This window comes from Anthonomus grandis, chromosome 22 (assembly GCF_022605725.1).
Source record: "Anthonomus grandis grandis chromosome 22, icAntGran1.3, whole genome shotgun sequence".
NCBI lineage: Eukaryota > Metazoa > Arthropoda > Insecta > Coleoptera > Curculionidae > Anthonomus > Anthonomus grandis.
In genome coordinates this window covers 37,331,852-37,357,378 of record NC_065567.1, presented here as the reverse complement: position 1 = coordinate 37,357,378, position 25,527 = coordinate 37,331,852, and the positions used below count along the sequence as shown (strand labels likewise).

The window sequence follows — 25,527 nt, the reverse complement described above, 5'->3', positions numbered from 1 at the left end:
GTACACTCCATCCAAACCTCTGCATGTGATTTTCCAGAAAACTCTCCATCCACATAGCCATTAATTCTGTGATTCATAAACTCGCAGTTTTGCCATAAGAGTTTTTCGCCTCTACCAATACTGTATCTCACTTTTAGGATTCATACATAATAATCCTTTTCTGTCCTTAAAATTTCAACGGCATGCATATGCTCTCAGCTTAAATATTTAATATTCAAAACAGCTGTCAATTCCTTTAAGTCAAATTCCATGGTTTGGTCAAAAAAATCACAATTTGACTGTTTCGAACTGACACTGTTGACACATGTTCCCTTGTAGTCACAGTCACAGTTCACCATTCCCCCTTCCATCTATAGCGGGATGATGTGATTTTCAATGTTTGGTTTTTTTTTGTTAAAAATTGATTTTGGGTACAATATAATCCATAAATTATCATAGTGTTCATTCAGCACTTTATGTAGGTATAGTTACTGTATACAATAATTTGTATAATAATTATACATATAGTTAACTGTTTTGAATTCAACCAGTTGGACACTTCCTGGGCCATCCCTGTTGTATGCCAGTTTCTTGTAAAATGGGAAAAGATGGATTTCCTTTACAGGCCTGCAATATACAAATCAAACTCATTATTTAAAAATAACGTTAAATCATTAGAATCTCTCAAAGTATGTAACATGTTTAGTAATGAAATTTAAAGATTGAAATAAAAACAATTCTTTAACTGTGGAGCAGCAAATTTTTTGTATAGAAATTTGTTTAGGGAAATATCAAGAGAATACTTCTTAGGTTACATCTGGAGCATTTCCCATTTTACTGGTAGGTACCCATTGCTATTATATAAAAAAAATTCTATTATTTAGTTATTAAAATATGTGTATTTACATTTCTTTGCTTTGTCAACAAATAATAAATGTAGTTCCTTTTGTTCCTTTAATTAAATCTAATTGTCAAACAAGAGATTTAAATGAAAAAGATGGATTTGTGAACAATGTTCTTAACCAAGAATATCAAGTTTTTTTAATGTGTTGTTGAAAAGTTGTTTTCTGAAAACCGCACATAAAATTGTGGGTGAAGGCTTAAAATGTGTCTAATTTTTCTAGAAATATTATTCCGATAGTAGAGGAGTAAATTTTCATGTCAACTTTTTTTTCCAAAAAAAAACATACAAATAGGTATATTTGGACATTTAACTGTACCTGAAATTATGGGAATAAGCATTTTCCCATATTCCGATTTAATCCAACCGAACTATTAAATCTTTGGAAAATTAATTTCTGAGAATTTATATTTCTATAAAGAACTTTTTTTTTCTTCTTAACAATTGTATAATTTGGCAATAAATTAGATTGTTAAATTTAAGAACTTTTACCTATATTACAGTGCCTTCAACATAAGAATTACAATACTAAAATACTTTACCTACTTATTTCTAAACAAAGCTTAATTTCTCGTACAAAGTTTTGAAACCTCTTAATATTTTTTATTTCTTCTGGAACTTCATTATATATTTTGCATGGCTGATATAAAGTATTTCTTAGACCTGCATTAGTTCTTACTGTGCCTTGGTAAATATTAAATTGAGCTCCTATAGTTATGTACATCATTTGAGTATTATCGTTATGTACATCATTTGTTTTTATAATATCTACATTAGTTCTTTGTTTGTAGTTTAATATTTTATATACAAATTTAATTTGTTCTAATTCTAGAATGACATCAAGTTTTGGTATATTTAATTCTCTATATAGAGTGTTTAGTACTAGTTAGTCTATCATAAGTGAACAATATTTTAAGAACTTTATTTTGTAAAATTTGAGTTGCAGTAAAATTTAGTTTACCGCATGTACCCCAAATTGGTATTAAATATCTAAAATGTGAGAGAAAAAAAGCAATATAAATGTTAAATTTTGTTTTGTTACTTATAAAATGTCTACATTTGTATATAATTGGAATCATTGCTAATTTTTTTTTTTGAGAGATGTTCAATGTGTTGTCCTCAATTCAAATTAATGTCTATTATTAAGCCTAAATATTTAATGTTGTCTACTTTTTCTATTGACATATTATTAATATTGATGTTAAAATAATTTTGAGGAATAACATTTATTTGTTTAAATAACATAACATAGTAAAGCCATTGATTGTATATATTTAAATCATTATTGACTAAATTGCATAAATCATTTTCATTTGTATCTGTGTATAATAAGACAGTATCATTGACAAAAGTAAAGTACCTTGCCTGTAGGTTTGCAAGTTTAAGACTAAGTACATAAAGGGAATACCATAAGGGACCTAAACAGAGCCTTGAGTGACTCCATACTCATCAGTTATAAGATCACTATTAGTGTTATCTAAACAAACATATTGGGCTCTGTTGTACAAATATGATTTTATTAGATTATATGCCACTCCTCTAAATCCCAATTTATATAGTTTTTCCAATAATATTCTTATATCCACCACATCAAAAGCCTTATTAAGGACAAGAAACAGCAACAATTATCTTTTTATCATCCAGGGCTTTTGAAAAGTAATCTACTGTAGCACTTAAGATACTACTATGCTCTACCAAGCCATATTGAAATTTATTTGTTTCAGTAAATTGATGAATGTTCTTTTTCCACAATTTTAAAAAATATGGTTATGACAGCAATTGGCCTATAATTATGCATATTATCTTTACAACCAGAGTTAAAGATTGGGCACACTTTGCTTATTTTTAATGCTGTATGGAATGGGCTTCGAGATATTACATTATTAACCAAGGTAACAACAATTTTTGTGATCGCATTCTTGGTGTTCCATAGATCCATAATTGTTATCTCATCATGTCCTGCGGCTGAATTTTTTTTTAATCCCATAATAATCTCAGTTACTTCTTCTTCCCAGGATAGAGATATATAGTGCTTTCTTGTGCGACTTCCAGGAAGTTCGAGATATATCCAAGCTGTTGTATTTCTTTGGCTAGGTCAATATAAATTTATAAGGTCAACTTACAAATCAATATCATAAAATAACAGTAGGTATAGATATATTTCCTCACATTTTATTGTCAAAACTAGATCCTATTTTCCCATAATTATAAGTGTGGTTTTTAGAAAAGTTTGGTTAAATTGGGTTTTTAATTCAAATTATTTTTTTTTAAATCCACTTGAAGATTTACTATTCTGTAATTGAAGTGTTGTTTTCAGTAAAATTCACACATTTTAGCCCTTTGCCCATAATTTTTGGTGAGATTTTCAGAAAAGTTGCTAAACAAAACCTTTACCAAAGTAATTTTTACTTTAGAATCTGGAGTTCCTAATCACACATCACCTAAACTAAAATTATTGTCAATTTGTTGTATCGAAAGAACTTATTAGGGTATTGCAAATTTATTAATAAACACAATATTAAAAAATTGATTTATAAGTTTCTTTACTATTATTACATTTACATATGCAGGTATCATTGAAATGGTTTAAAATTGTTGTTGCTCTTATATATACAGGGTGTCATTGAAATTTGGGGGTTGATAGTACTCCTAATGTGTCCAAGACTCATTTTTTAAATGTATACTTGACAATGTGGTATTAAACACAGATCCTATTTTGACAGCAAAGTACAATAAATTTATGGGCTTGGTAATAGATGACCTATTGAAATTTGACAAACATGTAGAGCAATTATCCCTAAAATTAGCATCAAGTTGTTTTGCCATACAAATGATAACCTTAACAAAAAGTGCTTATTTTGCCTTAATTGACTCCCATTTGCGATATGGAATTTGGTTGTGGGGAAGCTGCTTTGGATATGTGTTTTAGGTATCTTGTAAACCCCATTTTATATCTGAAAATTTTCAAACTTCAATCAATTTTCATTCTGGAAACTGTATGTTTGATGCATAAAAAATACTCATCAACTTTATTAGCGTAGCTTGTTAGAAATACTTGAAGTTCTTTTCCAATACCCACTGAATAACTGGTGGTATTTGGATTATTTAATTTTTTTAAGCTATAAGATGTAGAAAATCATGAAATTTTGATTTTTTAATCAATTATTTAATAACTACTTGATTACTACTTACTATTACAACTTACTACTACATTGTGAAAAAATTACCTCAAAAAAGTTATTCATAAAACAAACCCCCTATTCTTACAAAAACTGCTCTTTTCGATTTTCCAAATAATTTTTCAGTATCACCATTTAATTTATGGCAGAAATCTTATCTAGTTTCTTAAATCTACAATTTCAAAAAACTGTTTGAATTAACTCTTTCAGTGTTTCTTACTCCCTTAATATGCATTTTCGGTCCTATACTTTTTTACTATTTTTAAGAGTACTATTACCCCTCGAATTTTTTTTACACCACTTCAATGACACCCTCTATAAGCTTACATATCTGCTGCTGCAGAACAGCAATGCTGGTATTTCTAGGTGTAACTTCATTGTCCTATTTTATATCAGGCATTTATGTAAAATTTTATACATTTTACATTTTGTGTATTGGGTGTCCTGCTAAGAATGGCTCTCTTTTTCTCATGGACTCTTTAACAACAAATAAGAGGAAGGTAAAAAAAAAATTAATGTTGTTTTTTTTTTACAGTCATATTGAAATGAATAGTTTTAATGATGGCCACTTAGTAATATTTCTTACATGAGGAATTCGAGCCTTTAGAGAATGGCTGGTAGTCATGTTGAGATTGACTGGCTTACGGGTTTAGTAGTCACTCAGAAATTTGGTACCACTTTCTCAGTTGGAACAGGCTCTGAAAGTCAAACAGAAATTTCCGTGGCCCCAGAAGAAGTTGATAGGACGAATTTGAGCAGCAGCACATTAAAGGTAAATTGATATTTTATATTTCAGCATATTTTCATATTTCAAGCAACAGAGTCATCAAATTCTTTCATGTCATTCTTTTAATTATCCTCCAGGTGTAACTAATAATGTCATATTCCCCACTAGATTATGTTTATTTAAATACTTTGCCTGAAGTCAATATACAAATTTAAAACAACTTTTTATTGTACAACTTATTATTTTATGCTGTTAATTTAGAATGAGAACCATATTTTTATTTAAAAGATATAGGTGGATAGAGTGGCATTTTAATTTAAATTGGATCATAAATAAAATTTAAAAAATTCTACTATTTAACCATGTATGCTGATATAGATTTTCTTATTTTAACCAAAATTTATAATTTCAGGCAATAAAAATTGTATTTATGCATAACTAGAATAAAGCAGACAGATTTCAAACTTTTTACAAGGAAAGAAATATATAATATGAAAGTTTTTGAATTTTGATCACTATACAATTTATTCAATGCTAATATTTGTTGAGTCATGGATAACATTTTATTTTCAGAGAAATACAAAAATGGAATTATCAAAAAATGATCTTTTGAAACTAGTCACTTGTTTTGAAGGTGAACTACAAGCCAGAGATATTGTTATAGCTGCCTTAAAGGTAAGAAATTTTTCTATTCTTATGTTAATTTTTTATAATTATGAAAACTGTGATGTTGTGGAATAATAAAAAATTAAGGAAAAATTTGATAATGCATTTACATAATTAGGCAGTTGTTTTACCAATGTCAGTGGTAAGACAATTAAGTAATCAATTTTAAACATTAATTACATTCTATTTAGAGTGTGTCAAAGTAAAATAAATCATTCAGTTCATTTAGTTTAAATGATAAATTTATCAGTAGCAATATGTTTTTTATTTCTGCAAAGAATCTAAATCTGCTTTTTTGATATATAATTTTTAAATTTGCGCTTCTTAGGGATAGTAATATTAAGTAAAGATTATAATTCATTTATTTATCAACGGAATCAATTTACATTGTAATTATAGAAATAAAGAAATATTTTTGCTTAAAAGTACTAAATTTAGAATCAAATGGATTTATTTGTCATAGCACGTCATTAGCGTTGTGAACCAGTCTTGTAGTTTATTCATTCATGCTGTAATTAGTGTAGTGAAATGATATTACAAAAGCTTTAGACTGTCTGATTCATCAAAGTATCTACCTTTATTATTTCCAAACTTAAAATAATTTTTTTAAAATTTTCTGGGTTCACTTTCAACCTGATTTATAAGTGTAGTTCCAAGTAGTCAAACAATACTACCAGATAGGTGCACCTAAGAAGTGAACAATATCTAGTCTTTTTATTATAAAAGTCAAAAGTTGTTTTTCTTGGTTAATTGATTATGGCCTTTTCAGAGTAATAGAAATAATGAGGTGGAATATAGGAAAATACATATCTTTTTGTTGAAGAAGTTTCAATAAATGCATTTTTACATACTATGATAGCCATAAAATTCAACATACCAAATAAAGATATTACTTTCTAAAAATAGATTCGTCCAAAAGTGGGCTGAATGGAAATTAGTTTTTCATAATAATCAATTATTATTCTGAACTTGTACTATATTATTTTGTTTTTGTTCTACTATAACACTGGTTAAAATATAGCTATTTATACAGGGTGGCCCATTGAAAACAGTCGAGCAAGGGGGGCCCTTTTTTTAAAAAAATGCTCGGACCCGTCGATTTTTGATTTTAGGGGGGCAATTTTTTTAATACTTTTAACCCCTTGACGGGGGCGACATTCACCCTTATTTTTTAAATGGGACGGGGTGTGTTGTGATACATCTTTTGAAAGGGCATTCAATTTTCTTTTCAATAGCGATTTGTTTTTTAAATTTGAGCTGCGGTTTCTAGAGAAATCTAATTAAATTTTATTGGTTAGGACTTACGCATTATCTTATTAAATGTTGAAAATGTCCGCCGTTTACCTCCATACAATAGTACAACAACTGTTCAAAATGTTCCCGGACATTGTGAAAAATATCGGGTGTCATTTGTTGGCATTCATGAATGATGCGGTTCCATAAATCTTCTAACGATTCAGGTTGGGTGGCATAAATTTTCGACTTCAGATGTCCCCACAAAAAGAAATCAAAAGGAGATAAATCGAGTGATCTCGCGGGCCATTCGATAGCACCTATTCTCCCATCTACCAGGAAACGTTTCATCCAGAAACGGCCGTACTGGAAATGCATAATGGGGAGGAGCCTTGTCTTGCTGAAATATCAAAATATGAAATATAAGAAAAATTGTTCAATTATGTGATCACCAAAAATACTAACCCAAACTTTTAACTTTTGAAGGTGTTAAGAATGAACCTCCATCCTTGTATGAACTTTGTAGATCCTTGGATTCGTGTCGGACCAGTACCGGCAGTTATGACGATTGACAGTGCCATTGAGAAAAAATGAACATTCGTCTGAGAAGCAAACATTTAAAAGATAGTTGGGATTATCTCTCATTAAACAAAGTTGCCATTAGTCTTGCATAATGATTGTTTATAAAGTATAATTCAATAATTTTCACTTTCTCTGCAATAGAATAAACCATTTTTATCGAATCGAAAGAAAAGTACATGAATAACTAATTCACATCAACTTGTTTACTGAAGATAAAGTCGGATTGTTGACTGATTTTTGATAGTTTAAAAACAATTTTTTACTCATACACCTAAAATATCCAATAAAATGTTTAGAATTCCATTGCTTGGCGATGCGTAGCGCAAATTTAAAAAACAAAGCGCTATTGTAAAATAGCGTTTTTTGAAACTGTAAAATCACAATACACCCCTTCCCATTTAAAAAATAAGGGTGAATTTCGTCCCCGCTAAGGGGTTAAAAATTTAAACACAAAAATCGTTTTTCTAAAATCAAACGTCGACGGATGCAAGCGTTTTTGTTTTGTAAATCAAGACCTTTAAAAACTAGCTCTAAAAGTATTAAACAATGGTATTGTTTCAAAATCTTTGACAAGTGACTGCGAAAAACTTTAGTTAGCAATTTCAAACTTGGCAGTTGTAGGCCTTTAAAATAAGCTCATCATCAAATTACTTGAAACCACTCCTATTTAAGATTTTGAAGGTGGTTGCAACCCCAAGGGGTTGAAAGTATTAAAAAAAATTGTCCCTCTAAAATTTTAAATCGACGGATCCGAGCGGTTTTTAAAATTTTTTAAAAAAGGGCCCCAAACCTTGTTGAACTGTTTTCAATGGGCCTCCCTGTATAATAAAGTTATTTAGGTTTATTTAAGTTTGCTAAGAATATGGCAGTTGTTTCACTTAAGCAGAAATAAAAATGAAATCAAAGTTTGGAATGTGATAAGATAAAGAAAAGACCAGCCATTACATCTCCGAAGATACCCTATTTGTCTCATTTTCACTTTTTCTTCGATTCAAGGGTTTTATGTATTTATTATGTATTATAATATGGTGGCAATAGCCATCTAAAAAAATCAAATGGTTATTTTTTATTTAGTCTGAACGGTTGAAACAAGTAGCTACCTTGGGTAGATATGTACCCAATGCATTGGCAAACCCTTATACTGCTCTGCTCAGGGATAGTATATCAGATACTCAAAATTCGAAACCTCCCGTGAGCGAGAAAGACATGCAAACGGCAGCAGAACATCAAATGCAAGCTCTTGAGCAACTGACATTGCAGCAAAGATGGGCACATCAACATTTAATTAATATATTAGAGGAAGCAGAAGTGAAACACAAAAAGGTTGGTAATAATTATCTCTAAAAATGCAATAGCTTAAAATAATCCTTTTTAGTAATACTTTTTATTCCGTTGGTCAGGGTGTCCATGTTTTTTGTTTCAGAACTGATTAAAGACCAAAAATTCATATAAATTATTAAAATTATAGGATGTTTTAAAACAACGCTTATTTAAGCGTGAAGTGTTTTTGGTAATATAAATTGAAACTATTACATTTTGAGTCTGTCCCTAAACCACCATTTTTTTTATTTCAAAGTAGATCATGCTTAAATAAACTGCTTTTAAACAATTTTTTATTTATAAAAAAATTAACTCTCGAAAATCAATCTATACAGGGTTTTTAACGGTTAGTCTTGTTATAAAAAATGTATATATTTAAATATGCCTACGATCATAACTTACAGGTAATTCAGGAGCTAGAAGAAGAAAAATGTAAGCATGAACATGACACGGCCCAAGGCGACGATATTACTTATGGTTTGGAAATGGAAAGAACTCGGTTACGGCAGGAATTAGAAATCGAACGAAACGCACGAAAGAAGTTAGAAAAGGAAGTTAAGAGACAAGTAGAGTTGGCTGATGAAGAAAGGGCCCGGCAGAAGCAAATTGTTTTGCTACTTTTACAAGAACGGAAGAAGATTATAGTTAAATATATTGAAGAAAGGAAACGAAGTGAAGATCTTGCTCAGGTAAACATAAGTTTCTTACATTTTTTAATACATTTACCAATAGTTAATTCATGAGTCTCACTAAAAACCAATAAAACATCTGTTGACTTCTGTGTTTCATTTATATTTTATCTAGAGTTTTATTTTAAAAAATGGTAATAGTAAATGCTAAAATTTTATTTGCACAAACTATTTGAATTTTGCATAATTTTTGACATAATTTTCTCTGGTATCTCTTATTTTTGTTTTTTCGTCTGTTTACATATGGTCTGTTACAATATGGATTGTATTCAAATTGGATTTTGAAATATTTGCAGATACTTTCTGAAGAGAAAGCCCGAATTGATTCAATGGCAGAGGGTTTAGAAGAAGAAAGTAAAAAATCCCTGCAAATGGAAGCTGAACTAGAGAAGCAAGCTCATGATTTTGAATTAGAGAAGAAAAACTTAAAAATGCAGCTTACAGCCAAGGATCAAAGGTAAATTTTTCACGTTCAGTTTTTAAATTTGGTTGGGAACGACGTATCATTACATAAAATTACTGCCCGAACGCGGTTATTGTTATGAATATTTGAAGTAAACCATTTTTTGAAACCGTTGATCTGGTAGTAAATATTTTATGACGTTTAAATTATGCCATGTTTGGTGTCTGTGACAATATATTTTTTAATTTTTATGATAAAATATGTGAAATGTCTTAAATTACTGCATTTTTAATAACCCAATTCTCTGCTAATAAGGAAAAAGAATTTTTTTTATGAAAAATGATATTAAAGTACCACATATAAAACATACTACACGCCGATTTAAAGGCATTTATTGATCTATATGGACTCGTTCATTAGAACTGAATACCGGGTGACACAGGAAAAAGGAAATACTTAATAACTATTTTACTCTTCAAAATAAACAAATGAAATTTTTGTTTATTGATGGAATTGTTATAAGACCATTTGACATATTCGGTGTGTTCCGTCACTTCCCGTTTAAACGAAAGTGACACTAACTTTCTTTTTTTTAATGAGACATTTGATATTTTATTACGTATTTCGATAGAAAATAATATTCTGAGAATAATGATACTGCATTTACTACTTTTTGTTTTATACTTATAGAATTTTTTTTTTTTTAATTTTGTCATGAATGCGTTGGAAGTATTGATTTTTAATCAAGTAATCACGAAAAAATAGTTTTCATTGCATTTTATGATCTAAATCTTTTACACGCCTATTTAAACTGTCCAAACCAGTAATTTTGGCATTTACTTAATTTTTTTAATAGCGCGTTATTGGGAACAACCACTTTTGTAATAGTTTTTTTTTCACCAATAATTTGATATGATTATTTTGATCAAATCAAATTAATCGGTGGATAAATATGCCCATCAAGAAAAAAAATTAAGTCATGAATAAACGCATTTAATTAATAGAAATAGCATTGAAGGCTTTGATTTCCTGAATAAGCTGCCTTTTGATGCGTTCGCAAATTATTTTTAAATTGACATAATAAATTAACGATTATTTGTCATTAAAATATATTTTCCGCAGTTTTTTGAAAGAATTTTAGTGTTTACTAATATTTGAAATGTTTACTGACTGTATTTCTGAAAAACTGCATTTTAAAAGTAATTCTTCATAATAACCTGTTATTTAAAAAAAGAAAGTAAATGCAAAAAATACTAGGAATTTCAAATAGGCGTGTAAAAGATTTAAGTAATAAAACATAATTAATATTATTTTTCCGTGATTACCTGCCTAATAATTAAAATTTTTAATGCATACATGTCACCCTATTTCAAAATTTAAAAAATTGATTTTTTTCTATCAGTATAAAACAAAAAGTAGCAAATGCGTCTTGAAAAATTTGTTCATTTTCTATCACAATGCGTAATAATATACCAATTGTCCCATTTAAAATAAAAAAGGTAGTGTCACTTCCTGTTAAACCCGAAGTGACGAAAAATAACAGAATATGTCATGGAATCAAAAAATGGTCTTATAAGTATTCTATCGATATACCAAATTTCATTTGTTTATCTTCAAAAATAAAAAAAGTTATCAAGTGTACCCCTTTTTCCTGTGTCACCCGGTATATATTTTAAAAGTTTGACTACCAATAAAAAACTAACGCTGTTAAATCGCAGCTTCTTGGAGGCCAAGTAATTAGTCGGAATTGTCTAAATTCCCTTTGATCTCTCGCATCAAGGGAAATCATTGTTTCAGGAAACTTTTCTTTTAATGAATCAATGGTTTCACCAGAAGTGTAACAAGTGGCACCGTTTTGTTGCAAGAAAATGACAGTCAAATCCATTTTTTCTAAGTGGGGCCAAAAAAAATCCTATATCATTTTCTTAAAAACAATCAGAATAATTTCTAAGTTTCTCTTGAGCCCAATTGCAAAACAAACGACGCTTATAATAGTTAAGTGGTTTTATTTTTTGAGTCAACACTATCTTGTAAGGGTAAAAAGTCAAATCCCGCCTGAAAATTTGTCGAGTTGTCATCCTTGAGGATTTAAGGTCTTGAGAATGACGATTTACCGACATATTCGCGTTTTCGATAACACCGCATCGGCATTGTTTGGATTTCTTTCTTTCTTTCTTGGTGTTTTCTTATCGTTTAGAATAATATCGCTTTGAATCTTTTGACGAATATTAAGCACAGTATTATCCGCATTTTTCACGCACCGAGCAACTAGTTTGAACAAAAGATTATTTTCAAAAAACTTTTGATTAATAGTGAAAACGTTCTTGAAGCGTGTATTTTACCATGATAATATGCTATACTATTTTGAACACAACTGTCAGAAAGTAACAATAATTTTGTTTCGATCATGGCGGCCGTGATATTTTGAAAACGTATAGTTATTGGGAAACCCTTTATGGAAAATAAAACATCAGTTTTTTTTACTAGGGTCATGAATTCAAATAGTTTGCCCTCAATGGTTATTTCATCATCGAATTGTCTAACTTAAATAAAATACTTAGAAATAGGTTAATTAATAATTTCTTTTCTTCAGAATTGTAGAAATGGAGACTGAAATCAGTAGGCTTAGAGCAGAATGTGACGCAATAAGAAATAGAATGCAGCTATCAGACAATAGCAGTGCTATTATTAGTAGTGTTGCCAAAGTGGTGCAACCAACTGCTACTGTATCGAGTGTGCCGGTTTCTGGTCCAAGTGAGTTAAAATGTTTCTAATCTTATTATTACTAGACTCACAAGAAAATTAAGATTATACCATACTGTAATAACTTTTCTGTAATTAAGTTCACAAACTCAATTTTCTTTAAATTAAGTGCTTGAGAAAGTATTGATAAAAGAAATGAGTTGATTATTTTGCTATTAAAATTTTTTCAGTATATATCAGCAATTTCTTTTAAGATACTCAAAATTGGGATATCCTGAAAAATTTACTTTAAATAAAAGAATGATACTTAAGCATAATTTTAATCCCCTTTATTTAGTCTTCTATTGCCCATGCCTGCTAATTAATATGTTTCTTTATAGCTACTGGCATTGCACAGTCAGTTACTCCAGGACAAACTCTCAGGCAAACTTCCATTACCGCAGTTCCAGGGTGCGCCAAGGTAAGTTGACAAGTGTTAATTTTGGCTAGGACATTATTTACATAAAATCAGTGGCGATTTGTGAGGGAAGACTCTGGGACTCCGCTCCCTGTAAGAATTTTCTCATCCTCACACAACATACAATATTCCATATTTTATTATTTGAAATATATTTTTTTACATACGTCTACCTATATAAATCGATGCATATTAAATCGACTCTCCCAAACAAAACTATTCCGAGGCAACTCTAACCAATATTTCTTCGATGGATGCCAACAGCCTAGCTGTTGGGGACTCAACGTGATTGAGCCCGTGACCGGATATTCGCTTTGTTATGCAAAGATGTGTTGTTGCGCCGTTTTTTAATTTGCGAAAACGCAGACTATTTTTTTTTAATCGTAATGTGATTGTGAAAAAAAGGGAAAATGTGTGTGAATTGAAAAAACTTGTTTTTAGGAACTTAAGTTCAGAAGCAAAAATGGTAATTAAGAATAACAGACGTCCTACACCGGTATTAAATATAAATTAAAAACAAAAAGGGTGTAAAAGCAGACCCGGTTTTGCGCATAAATAAAACTCACTAACTTTGAATAAGAAAGAATTTTTTTTTATTAAAGACAAAAAGACACTTAAAATGAGCATGTTGAGGTAATACTTAATAAAAGGAAAATAGAAGAAAAGCATATCTAACTTGTGTAATAAACCAACCTTATAATATATTCGAAGAATTTTTATCATTATTATTATCTACTATCTACTTTTTAAATAAAATTTCTACCTGCTACTGGACAAGGCTATTAGAGTACGATCTTTTGTATCGTTCAATGTATCGGTATAATCATTCTGGAAGTAACTTTCTTCTTTTACCATATATATGTTTTTTTTCACTTTAGAGGGATGAGTTAGGTTAAGTAAGCAAAGTAAGTTTGCGCCCCCTCTAAAACCAAACTCATGAGCCGCCACTGCATAAAATTATAAAAGACTTTTAAAAAAACAGACGAGCGTCTTTATAAAGTTTGTATTTTTATTAAAATAATTTTTTTTAACAATCAAAATATGTATATTTTGTAATATCTTTAGATCGTACCAGGTAATCCGGTAATAGTTGATTCGTCTACGATCAGGCCAGTAGCAAAAAGTTCCTTCCATTCACACTCGCAGCAGCAGCAGTCGTTATCGTCTTCCGCGCCTCAGACCCCACCCAAGAAAGGTGCAGCTGCAAGGGGCTTACCGCCGCCTATTCCACCAAACAAACCTGTCATCCCCAACAAGTCAACTGCAACGAGGCGTCCCGATAGCGGCGAATCAGAGAAAAAGAAGGCAAATGTGAGTTCCAGTAAAGACACAGACTCGCATGCTCCAGCACAACAACCAGGACTGCGGCCGTCTGGGCAAGGCATTGAGCTTCTCGGTCAAGAGTTGGCAGATTTTCAACAAATGTTTGTAACAATGGCAGCAACTAGCAATAATACTTAAATCTCATTTTAGTAAATGTAGTAGTATTTATTTATTGATTTTTGAGGCTGGCAAAATCATAACGGTATAAAATAGATCTTAATCAGCCACAGAAGTCTACTTATTGTGATATTTAAGTTGAATTCATTCAAATGAATGGAATCGTTCTGATAACTTGATGTATAGTTGTTTTATTATGTTAATTATACATAGTTAAATATCGGTGAATTAAAAAAAAAAATTTTAACAAACTTTTTTTATAGAAATTGGTATAGTTTGCTCACCGAAATTCTGAATTGTTAATACGCAATCAGAGCTCTTGCTGACCACTTTAAATAATACATTTCTGCACTTCTTTTAATAACCTAAAAGTTGGTTTTAATCACTACACATTGCATTTTACTTTCCTTTTCATTCTATTGGACTTTCTTCATTCATAGATTATTGTATAAATGAGTTTAAGCCTCTGGGGGTTATTAATTATTGTCCAATTACAGGTTTGAAAAGTTGAACCTTTTTTATAAAGGTCGTTCCTCACATTTTGTTTTAAGAAAGACATATTAGGCAAGTTTTTAAAGTTTTTTTACCAAATTTGATGAATGTAATTAAATTAAAATTGATAATGTGGATTTTATTTTTTTTTATTTTGCCATTTTATAATCAACTTTAATTATATAACTGACGGATATAAGGGTAAATGCCTGAGTTACTTTTAATGAATGGCTTTATTTCAAAGTTATTCGTTTGCGTTGTGTATATGGATAATAAGATCAATACGAATGCAAAATCATTCCAAACTACAAAATTATACCCTTACTCGACATGATTAACTTCCTAGAAGCGTTATTTTACTATTTTGTTGAAAATCAATAAATGGGGGATGAATCCGAGCCACTAGCAATGCATACAATTTTTCTTAAACCCTAATTGTTTTAGTTAGCATGAAATGTTAATAATCAATCGGGCTTGATTTAATAACTACACAATTCTCCCACTTCAAAAATAACAACCTGTATGAGTACAGTACTATTCTATTTATAGGGTTTTAGACCCTAAAGCGATGTAGGTTGTATAAAAAAAACAGGAAAATAAGTAGAATTGCAGCAAATGTGCGTAAAACAAGTCAATAAGTTAAGTTATACTCGATTAAAAACCAAGACGTCAGACATAAACGTCGTGGGGGATCATCTGTATCGCTTTTAAACGGTCAATGTGCCGGAATATTCTGAGCGGGCGAATGCAGTTTACGGCGTATGTACATTTATTTTTTGCATCTGGCCTCTCGGTTTTAAGTGGACTCTAGAGATTTTAAATATAGCATTCACCTATGAAAAATACTTTGGTTTATTAAAAGCAGATTTATTTATGGTGATTTCTTTTTATTAAATGAAATAACTATGTTATCTCTGAATTATGTACATCTCTAAAAACTGCTAAAAGGTATTCGGTTTAGGATAGGAAACTAGGACATGTAATACTCAGGATATGTAATTATGTATATTTGTTGATTGACAAATAAATTAATTAAATCTATACAGGGTGTCTTAAATAATAATAAATATCACTAAACTCTTGGTTCAAACTTCATAGTTTGGCAAAGCAATTGGTGCCTAATAGATTATAATACTTTAAAATCTTTTTGATGCTGCTTCACAGAGGAGATTATATAATATAATGCCCATTCGACACTGAAATCTATTGACTGTATAATTTTAAGCTTATAGTTATAGTTTTAAAAACTGTAGACTCTCTGAAAACTGTATAGTTTATAGGTATACGAGAAAAATAATCCCGAAAAGACGAACGCCAGCAGAGCGGTATACAAATAAAATTTAAAACGGGTCGTGGTAGTGTTAACAACTTCATGGAAAAAAAAACAGATTTCAAGGTGATCTTACAAGGTGCAATTGCTATGCTGTCCATCATCGTTTACTCTGAAAGCTGGCGTCAGAGGCAACGAAACAAACCACAAGTATCCTCTTTTTTCTATTCGTGTAGCTCCTTGATTTTGCGTTTTAATAGTATTAGAATTATTCTTTACTCCTGTAAGTAATTATTTAATGACTATATCATGAGATTAAACATTTAGTTAAATGATGATTTTTATAGGGAACTGACGCAATAGAAATTATTTGGATAATATTCTACTATCTAGAAAAATTATATATTTTAGCCTTTTAGCCTAAAGATACTGTGAATGCCAAGCAACCAACCTTAGGATGTTTTTGGCTCCTATTTCTGAGGACTTCAAATAAATTTAATATATTGCATACAGGCATTTGGTGATGGACTTTTATTTTTACAACTATCAAGAAGAAATGAAAGTTTTAAAGAAAGTCGAGTCTTAATATCCGAAGGAAAAAATAAATATGCTAAGCAATATTTATGAAAATGATGAGCTGTGCAAAGTACGGCAGCGCCTTTCAAGATATAAGAAACATCCCTTTTTCCAATAAAACCTAGTTTCAAGAGTATCAGATAATGTTAATAACTTTAAAATCTGCATATTTACGAAAACAGATTAGTTATCTAGGAAGGTAGTCTAAGGGATTACATTTTTAATAAGACTAAAAGTTTTTTTGTCTACTGTAAATAGTTTTCAGATCAGGCATGTAAGTACCTTATGCACTACTGTACATTTGAAAAACGACATAAAAACATGTATTTGGGAGTTTTGAACTTCGACGCTCGCAAATAAGAACATCGTAACTCGATTTTTGACGAAATTGAGTTAAGACTACTTTCTAGTATGAAATTTTCTTCCCTTTCCTTTAAAATAATAAGAAATTAAAATTTTTGAAAAAAAAACAGGAATTTAAAAAAAAAAGTTTTATCGTATCTGCTTCGCAAGAAATCTGGCGTTAATAAAATCGTAACTTAAGTTACAAACTCTATAAATGGCTAATAAAGAACTTATTTTCATCGTATCTAGAGTTACAAGAAGACTGCAGCAAATCTAATAAAAACAGCTCATCGTATGTCTACATACAATAATAATACACACATTCTAATTCATTAATTTTATCGTAAGTATACTTAAGATGTCCATTATTTTTATTTTAGCGAATGCAGTTTTATCGTAACTTAAGATAGGATGTTACAAATCCGCCAACTCTGCCCGCGTGCGCTTCTGAATTCGTTCGAGTTGAGTTACGATGTTAGTACACGGGAGTTACGATCAAATTATTATTTAACAGACAAGGCGAGGACAGGTGTATTATTTTTGTATGTTATTTATCTTAAATGCCGGTAAATTATTAGACTAATATTTAAAAATAATGTGCTCACGTGGAAGGTTTTTAGTGAAGCTTGCACAGGGTAAGTGATAAATGCTCATTAAGACTATATTATTTCAAAGCTTTGATGGCTTTGGCGGCGTTTTATCAAAATAAATGCTTAAAATTAACATGTATATTGTACCTAGTACCCAAAGATTATTTTTTGCAACTTTAAAAATTCTAATTTGTTAATTGCTGTATACAGTGAGGGTGTAAAGTCACGCATAAATTCAATCAATTTTTTTTTAAAAAACGCTCGGATACGTCAGTTGACATTTTCATTTGTTGAAATTTTGACATACTTCGTTTGTTTTCTTATTTACACATGATAAAGATTTGATCTCTTGAAAATTAAAAAAAAATTTAAATTATTGGAATGACTTCAAATTTTGGGAAGGAACATACTCTATGAATGAAGACCTTTCAAATGATATATCACATACCAAATTATTATGTTTGCATTAAAAAAAATATGACTGACATCATATTTTTATCATCTGTCAATAAAAAAACAAATAAAGTATGTCAAAATGTCAACAAATGAAAATGTCCATTGACGTGTCCGAGCGTTTTTCAAAAAAAAACAATTGCCTAATTCTTATTGAATTTATGCGTGACTTTCCGCCCTCTCTGTATATAATAGTAAAAATATTAATTAAAACTCCAATCAACTAAAAATATTACCACCATCAAACAATAGTTTTGCCTAATGCATACCAGAAAAGTTTTTTTTATTTTGATTTTTTGATATACCTTTTAGAAGAAAACAGTAGCGATACTGAAAACCACTGCCCCAATACGAACTTAGAACAAGCATTAGCACGCTCCCCAATTTTTGATGGAAGTGATTTTGATCCCGGATTTGATGAAGTAGATCCTGCTGTATTATTATTTGGTACTACTCAAGATGGATTACCTGTGCATGAAGAGACGGCTACTTCTGCAAATGTACAATATTTAGAAAATACTGATGGGGATATTCTATACATACTGAGGTACTAAAATCATGAGGTATAAAAATTGCAAGGGTATGAATATGAAAATATTTTTATTGCAGCTTAAAGATAATGCTAATGAAGAAACAACTTCAATGGAAACGACTGTTTTAAAGGAAGTGAATTTATCCGTAACTATAGAAAGTAATGTCGCTGAACAATTCAAACTGATGCTGAAAAAAATATATCACCCGGTAGAAAAAAGTTTAGAAATGAGAATAATTGGAAAGTTAAAATAGCTAAAAAAAGAAGAAATACAGGTCAAGAATATACGTCTTACACTACCAAAAAAATTGTTAAGGCTAGAAAAATCAAAGAAAGTTGTGTAAAGAAAAAATGTCGAATGGAATGTTACCAGAAGATTTCAGAAGATCAGCGAAAAAACATTTTTTGTAAAATCTGGAAACTAGGAAATCATGATAAACACATGGACTTTTTATCAAAGCACGTTAAAAAAATGCAAAAGAAGGCAGAAACAGTGAAAACAGATTTAAGACATCAATTTACAATGGAGTATTATTTTACAGTGGATGAACTCATTTGATCATTAAAGTATGCAAAACTTTTTTTTTAAACACGCTCACTATTATTGACATATGGATAAAAACTGTAATGCTTAAGTTAGAAGTTGAAGCTACCAGAAAATTTATAAGGCAGCACATTAAGTCTCTTCCCACAACCGAGTCACATCATTATATACGTAAGGAGTCAAATCGTAAATACCTACAAGTTGATATACAGTCCATAGCACAGATGTATAGACTGTACTTAGAATGGGCCAAGGAAAAAAATATTAGTCCGATTGCTACTCGCAGACAGTGTCGGTATGTCTTTGAGCATGAGTTTAATATAGAGTTTTTTTTTACCAAAAAAAGACCAATGCGAGGTTTGCGATAAGTTTTTACTGGCAGATGACAGCAAAAGAGAAGAACTTGAAGAAGAAAAAAGAAGACACCAAGCCAACAAAGACGCCGTAAGAAAATTAAAGGAAAAGGACAAGGAGCAGGCAAAAGATGATAAATCATTAATTAACGTCGACTGTTATGATTTACAAAAAAATTTAGTTACCCCACACAAAGATGTCAGCATTTTTTATTACAAATTAAAATATATTACGTATAATTTAACGATTTTTGACGTTGGAAATATTACAGGGCATTGCTATCTCTGGCACGAGACAATTGCAAAACGAGGAGCTAATGAAATTGGAAGTTTTGTGTTGGATTACATTAAAAATCAAAAACAGAATGGTGTCGATACTTTTGTGTTTTACACAGATAATTGCGCTGGTCAAAACAGGAATCGGTTTCTTTATGCCATGTATGTGTACGCAGCGGAAAAATATAGCGTAAATATTACACACCGTTTCCTGGAAAAAGGCCATACGCAGAACGAGGGAGACAGTGTCCATGCTCCTATAGAGCGACAGAAAAAGGGTAAAGTAATTTACACACCAGAGCAGTGGATTATGCTTATAAAAAAGTTACAGGTGAACCATATAATGTTATAGAAGTCAGTCAAGATATGGTTTATGACTTAAAGGGACCAGTAACACCCGAAAGAAACTGGAAAACAGATCAAAATGGAAAAACTATAAGATGGAATGATATAAAAGAAATTGAAATATTATCTGACGACCCTTTGCAAATAGAAATTAAATATGATTTTGTCGATGAGAATAACCATTGCTTGCTAGATTTAAAGAAGAAAACCATTAGTAAGAGAATGAAACTAAAGTTAAGTTTATATCATAATTTTTACCAAAACCTTCCGCATGGAGATAATGAGGAAAATGAAGATTCTGACTGAAAATTTATTCCACTTCTGTCGAAAAAGTAGTTGATTTTTATGTTCATTTATTTATTTGTATTTTCTAAAATAAATATTTTGTCTCTTTATCAGTTTTGTTTTCTTTATTTACTTGCAATAGTTTTGGTATACTATATATCTGTGTCTATATACAGTGAGGGCGTAAAGTCACGCATTAATTCAATAAAAATTAGGCAGTAATAATTGTTGTTTTGAAAAACGCTCGGACTCGTCCATTGAGATTTTCCTTTGTTGGCTCTGTATATCTGCGTTGATTGAAAAGGGAATCGCCTCTTCAATCAACGATATCTGTCTTATTTGTGTGATTTTTTTAACTTTTAGGTTTTTTAGGCAGGCCGTTATTATAAACATTCTAATATCGTATCTTTAAATAAGATAATAACATTTTAACAAATGCTCGATAGTTTTATCTTATCTCAAGATACGATATTAAATACCGAAATATGGTCAGATAATAACATCGTAACTATTTTAAACTTAAATTTAAAAAAGAAAACCCGATTTCCCAACAATTTTTTTCTTTGAAAAGGTGGCTTAATAACATATTTAGACCGTCTTCAAATTTTAATGCTTAATCCGTAGTGGTTGCTTTACAAATCATAAAACAAAATCTGAAACTTTAAACCCATTTTTCTCAAAACGTTCTTTTTCGAGATACGATATTCCTATTTGCGAGCGTCGACTTGTGAATTATGACTGGACAAAGATCGGAAAATCAAATTCCATTCTTTTTCCGCAAAGAAAAAATTGATTGATTCCAAATATTTCCTATTTTGGGTAAACCACAGTCTCACCATATATCTGGAGACTATAGGGGACGTTTTTTTTTTAATCTTTAAGATCTTTGCTTCTCGAATACAAAAAATGGCCCACCTGGTATTGGGCATGATGATTTATAACCAGTTATTGGCTTACGACTCGATGCGAAGTATTCAGAATCTTATTTATTTTACTTTTATTGATTTCAAAGATGCTGACTTTATGATTGAATAATTTTTTTTGCCTCGATTTATCTTTTAATAGTGGTGCATCCTAATATTAACATTGCAAATTATAAGTTTTTAAAGTAATCGGGAAATAAAAAACTTACGCGTCATTCATAAACAAATTGCCCCAAAAAAAAAGTTCAGTAAGTCTAAAATTATGGTGATTATATGACTTTTTCTGAGCTTAAAGAACGGTGCAAGGTATTGAGTGAGCAACGTTACGAGAAGTACATTAGAATTACTGAGGGTAATTTATTGATCAACCCCAAGTTATTAATATTAGAAAGCGTAATCTCATTCCTAAACACATGTACATTGGTGTTAAAATACGTGAAGAAAGGAGTAATGCAGTTGAATTATTTGCCAAATTTTTTTTTAGTATTTACTCTGATATGCCATATCGAATTCCTAATTATTATGTCAATCTTAAAGAGCAATTTTATGTAAACTCAATTAATATATGTTTAGTGGATATGGTCAGTATAATCGTTAATTTAAAATGCAAAACTATTGACCCTGATGGGATACAGTATTTGTACTAAGTGAGTGCGTTTGTACTTTAGCTAAACGCGTGTTTAATTTGTTTTTTGTATCGGTCGTATATGATACCAATATTTGCGATTTTAGCGATGTCACCTATATTTTTCTGGTCACCAATTAGTCATTGAACATTAACACGCCAACCTCATTTCTTATGAAGACAGTTTCTTGGTTGCCTTTGAAGAAGGAAAGTTGAAAAGAAGTTTGCTTGCGAAGTTATACACGGTTATGTTTTGGCTTTAATATAATTTCTTGCCTAAATCTTTTCATTGCCCTCTGGATCCGGTGCTCTTTAAGCTCTTTATTAATGATATTGCAATATTCATAAAAGATTGAATAGTTTGTTGACATATGCTAATGCTCTTAAATTGTTTTTAGATATTAAATGCATTTGTCAATGTCAGTTATTGCAGAAGGACTTGTCCAGTTTTTGTGAATGGTGCAATACTTATAAATGGTTTAGAATTAAATGTATTTATTCGTGTTCTAGATCACGCAATCCAATTTTATTTAATTTTCGCGCAGATTCTACTGTGTTAAAAAGAGTAACGGAAGTAAAAGATATTGGCGTTATTTTGGATGGCAAATTATCATTTGTACCACATTTGAAAAATCTATAAAAAGCGCATATAGAAGTTTAGGTTTTATGTCTAGATTTAGTAGTTTTCTTCATGTTCTGTACTTAAAACTTGGTTTTTTCATGGTACGATCTGGTTTGGAGTGTGGTTGCCTATGGTTGGGTCTCCCTGTGGAAATTGCTAGTTTAAACTTTAACTTCCTAAAATTAATAGGCATTCTAACTATAAATCAATTTGACCTGGACACGCTCGAGTTAGGTCGAATAAAGGATTTATGATATTTACAAATTCATGAATTGAACTATTGATTGTAATTGTTTTTTGAGTACATATCTTTCGTGCAAATATAGGGACAATACTTGTTTATGTTGATTTCTACAAAAATACTTTCGGCCAGGATAGACCAATTACTAGAATGCAGCGTTATCTTGATTTGTATAGATTGGACCTACATGGTTTCAACCGTAAATTTCAAGTTCTCTCAAACACATCAATATTTAATATTAGATTTTCTGGAGTGCTAATAAAATAATGTATGCAGTTTTGTGCCATAAGACACAAAACTACCTAGATTAATACTTCTATGCAAAACACTAAAATATAGAGAAGTGGTGGTTGCATGCAAACTGAACTGATAGAAATTCTTCTGCCAAATCTGCTAGGGCACGAACTTAATAAATATACCTGGACTGCCAATTCAATGAAAAGTAAATGACCACTAGGGGGCCGCCATTTTGGGTGATTGTGTCCTTTCGATGTTGGTCACTCTGACAAATTTCAGTTGTGCCAATTGTAGGGAAACACAACAATTAAAGTTTTTGAGAGGGTATGTTTACAAATACAAAATAGAAAGTTACATTTAGTTAAGAATTTGAGATAGTTGCTTTAGATCTGTGATTTTTCTTGTACTTCTTTAAGAATTTCGTTAAAATTTATGAAAGAAAGTAATCCTGACCTAAAATGAGACAAAGTTTCAATTAACTTGGGATAGATGCATACACTTTAAAATATTTGTTTTATTATTCTGATAATCTTGATCTATAAATCTTATAAATCTAGAAAACACGTTTATTTTCTTTCTATATTTACTGTTACGACTTTTACTTTCCTTTTATGTACAGTGTTTCCACATTAATAGGTACAACCATCTATAACAATCAAAATATAGATAATTTTATGAAGGTTTGTAATTAGCAAGAGTTTATACCGGGTGGTGCGTCGCCGAGCGGAACATAGGAAAACCCATGTAAATTTTAAGGGGGTCAATTATTGGCTTTCCTGTATATTTTATAGGAAAAATGTAAGATAACTTTTTGAAGAGACCAATCTGGCAAACCCTTGTGCAAAGTTTCAAGAAATTTTAATAAGCGAATCTTGAATTCTTCAATTAAATGTAATTGCAAAATTAGCAAATTTTCGGTTCAGGTAAAACCAAACGGGCACTAGTAAAATGAATATTGTCACTGACGTGAGGAAAAGTGTCAATAAATCAGTGCCAGTCGATATTTGAAAACAAGTATGGATTATTTAATCGACGAAAAAATAGCCATAATTAAGTGGCATTATGCGGGAAACAGTTTTAGAGCAGTATCTGAAATGTTTTCAGTTTATTTCCCCACCAAGCCCATTCCGTCCATTTCAACTATTAAACGTATTGTCAATAAGTTCGAGTCCAAAGGTACCGTAATAAATAATTGTAATAGTTCAACTCAGCATATCGAAAATAGAGCCGAAGAAAGAGAGAACAGAGATCTTAATTTTCTGTGTGTGGAGGAAAACAAGATGGTTAGTACGAGGGTTCTTGGGCAAGAGGAAATAAACATCATACAACGGTATTGCGCACTTAAAAAAATGACAAATATTATTCGTATAAATTCGAAAAACATCAAGAGCTGCAGGAAGGAGATAAAAAGCGAAGAATGACATTTTGTTTTAAAATGATGGAAAGAGCAAATAATGATAATTTTTAAAAAAAAATTTGTTTTACCGATGAATGTACATTTACCCTCAACAATGAACCAAATGTTCAGAATTGCCGGTATTGGAGCCAAGAAAATGAACCTCGCTTTGTTCATACTCGGACACAATATCCCAAAAAACAAATGTATTAGTGGGAATTATCGGACACCATATCATTGGACGCTTTTTTATAGACTATAACCTAACAGCTGAAACCTATTTGGACTTATTTCAAAATCAAATTGGACCCGCCTTGGAAGAAGTTGTTCAGGAAGATCAAATGATCTGGCACCAAATGGATGGTTGCCCGGCCTATAATGCCCGTATGGTTAGAGAGTGCTTGGAAAATGCTTTTAACGGCAATATTATTGGTCCACGGTACCGGATACTTTGGCCAACCAGATCACCTGATCTTTCACCGAATGGCTTCTTTTTGTGGGGTCATTTAAAAAGTGTAATTTATAAAAGTGTGAAATTTGAGAATCACAGATTGAGAGATGGTGATACATTATCCACGTATTAAATAAGGAGGAAGCTATATCGCCTGTTGCAGACGATATACTCAAGCGTCGTTTACAAATTCGCAAGAACTTGACAATCCGCTATACTCACACGTGAAATGTCTGCGTCGTCAACTTCATGACCGTTATTTAATATATTTTTGTTGGCAACACTGCAAATGTTCAGAGTGACCAACATCAAAAGGACACAGCCACTATAAAAATGGCGGCCACCAGGCAGTGGTCATTTTTGGGTATCGTGGCCCTATGCATTAGCAGTCCAAGTATATTTACTAAGTTCGTGGGTCCTTTGGCTTGGCAACGGAAACTGTTATAACTAATTTGATAGTTTGACGTGCCTAATTTTACCAATTAAAATGGTAGAAAGAAGTGGCCAATTTAAGGCGGGAAAATCAAATTTCATTTAATAAAAAATCTCATTTTTAATAATAGCATCATGTACTGATCAGGATAAAATAAAACTATTCAGCTTTATTTTACATATTATCTAAATGAGGTAATGTATATTGCAATAATCAGTTAACAATGGTACACTCCATGTCACCAATCTTAAAACGGAAA

At 30.8% G+C, this 25,527-nt stretch overlaps 1 protein-coding gene across 4 annotated transcripts; it reads left to right on the top strand.

Annotated features, from left to right (window-relative positions):
* Positions 1-297: 297 nt before the first annotated feature.
* On the top strand, positions 298-15,812 carry LOC126748820 (CTTNBP2 N-terminal-like protein). Of its 4 annotated transcripts, none has more exons than XM_050458302.1 (10): positions 301-457; positions 531-819; positions 4,595-4,831; positions 5,360-5,461; positions 8,342-8,590; positions 8,992-9,276; positions 9,573-9,733; positions 12,273-12,433; positions 12,763-12,842; positions 13,905-15,812. In XM_050458302.1, the coding sequence occupies exons 3-10, from the start codon at positions 4,670-4,672 to the stop codon at positions 14,298-14,300; spliced, it is 1,596 nt and encodes a 531-aa protein (XP_050314259.1). In that variant the 5' UTR covers positions 301-457; positions 531-819; positions 4,595-4,669; the 3' UTR covers positions 14,301-15,812. The 4 variants fall into 4 exon arrangements, with proteins under 4 accessions (XP_050314261.1, XP_050314259.1, XP_050314258.1 ...); XM_050458303.1 differs by having other exon boundaries at positions 323-457; positions 508-819; XM_050458304.1 differs by lacking the exon at positions 531-819 and having other exon boundaries at positions 298-457.
* The last annotated feature ends 9,715 nt before the right edge of the window (positions 15,813-25,527 follow it).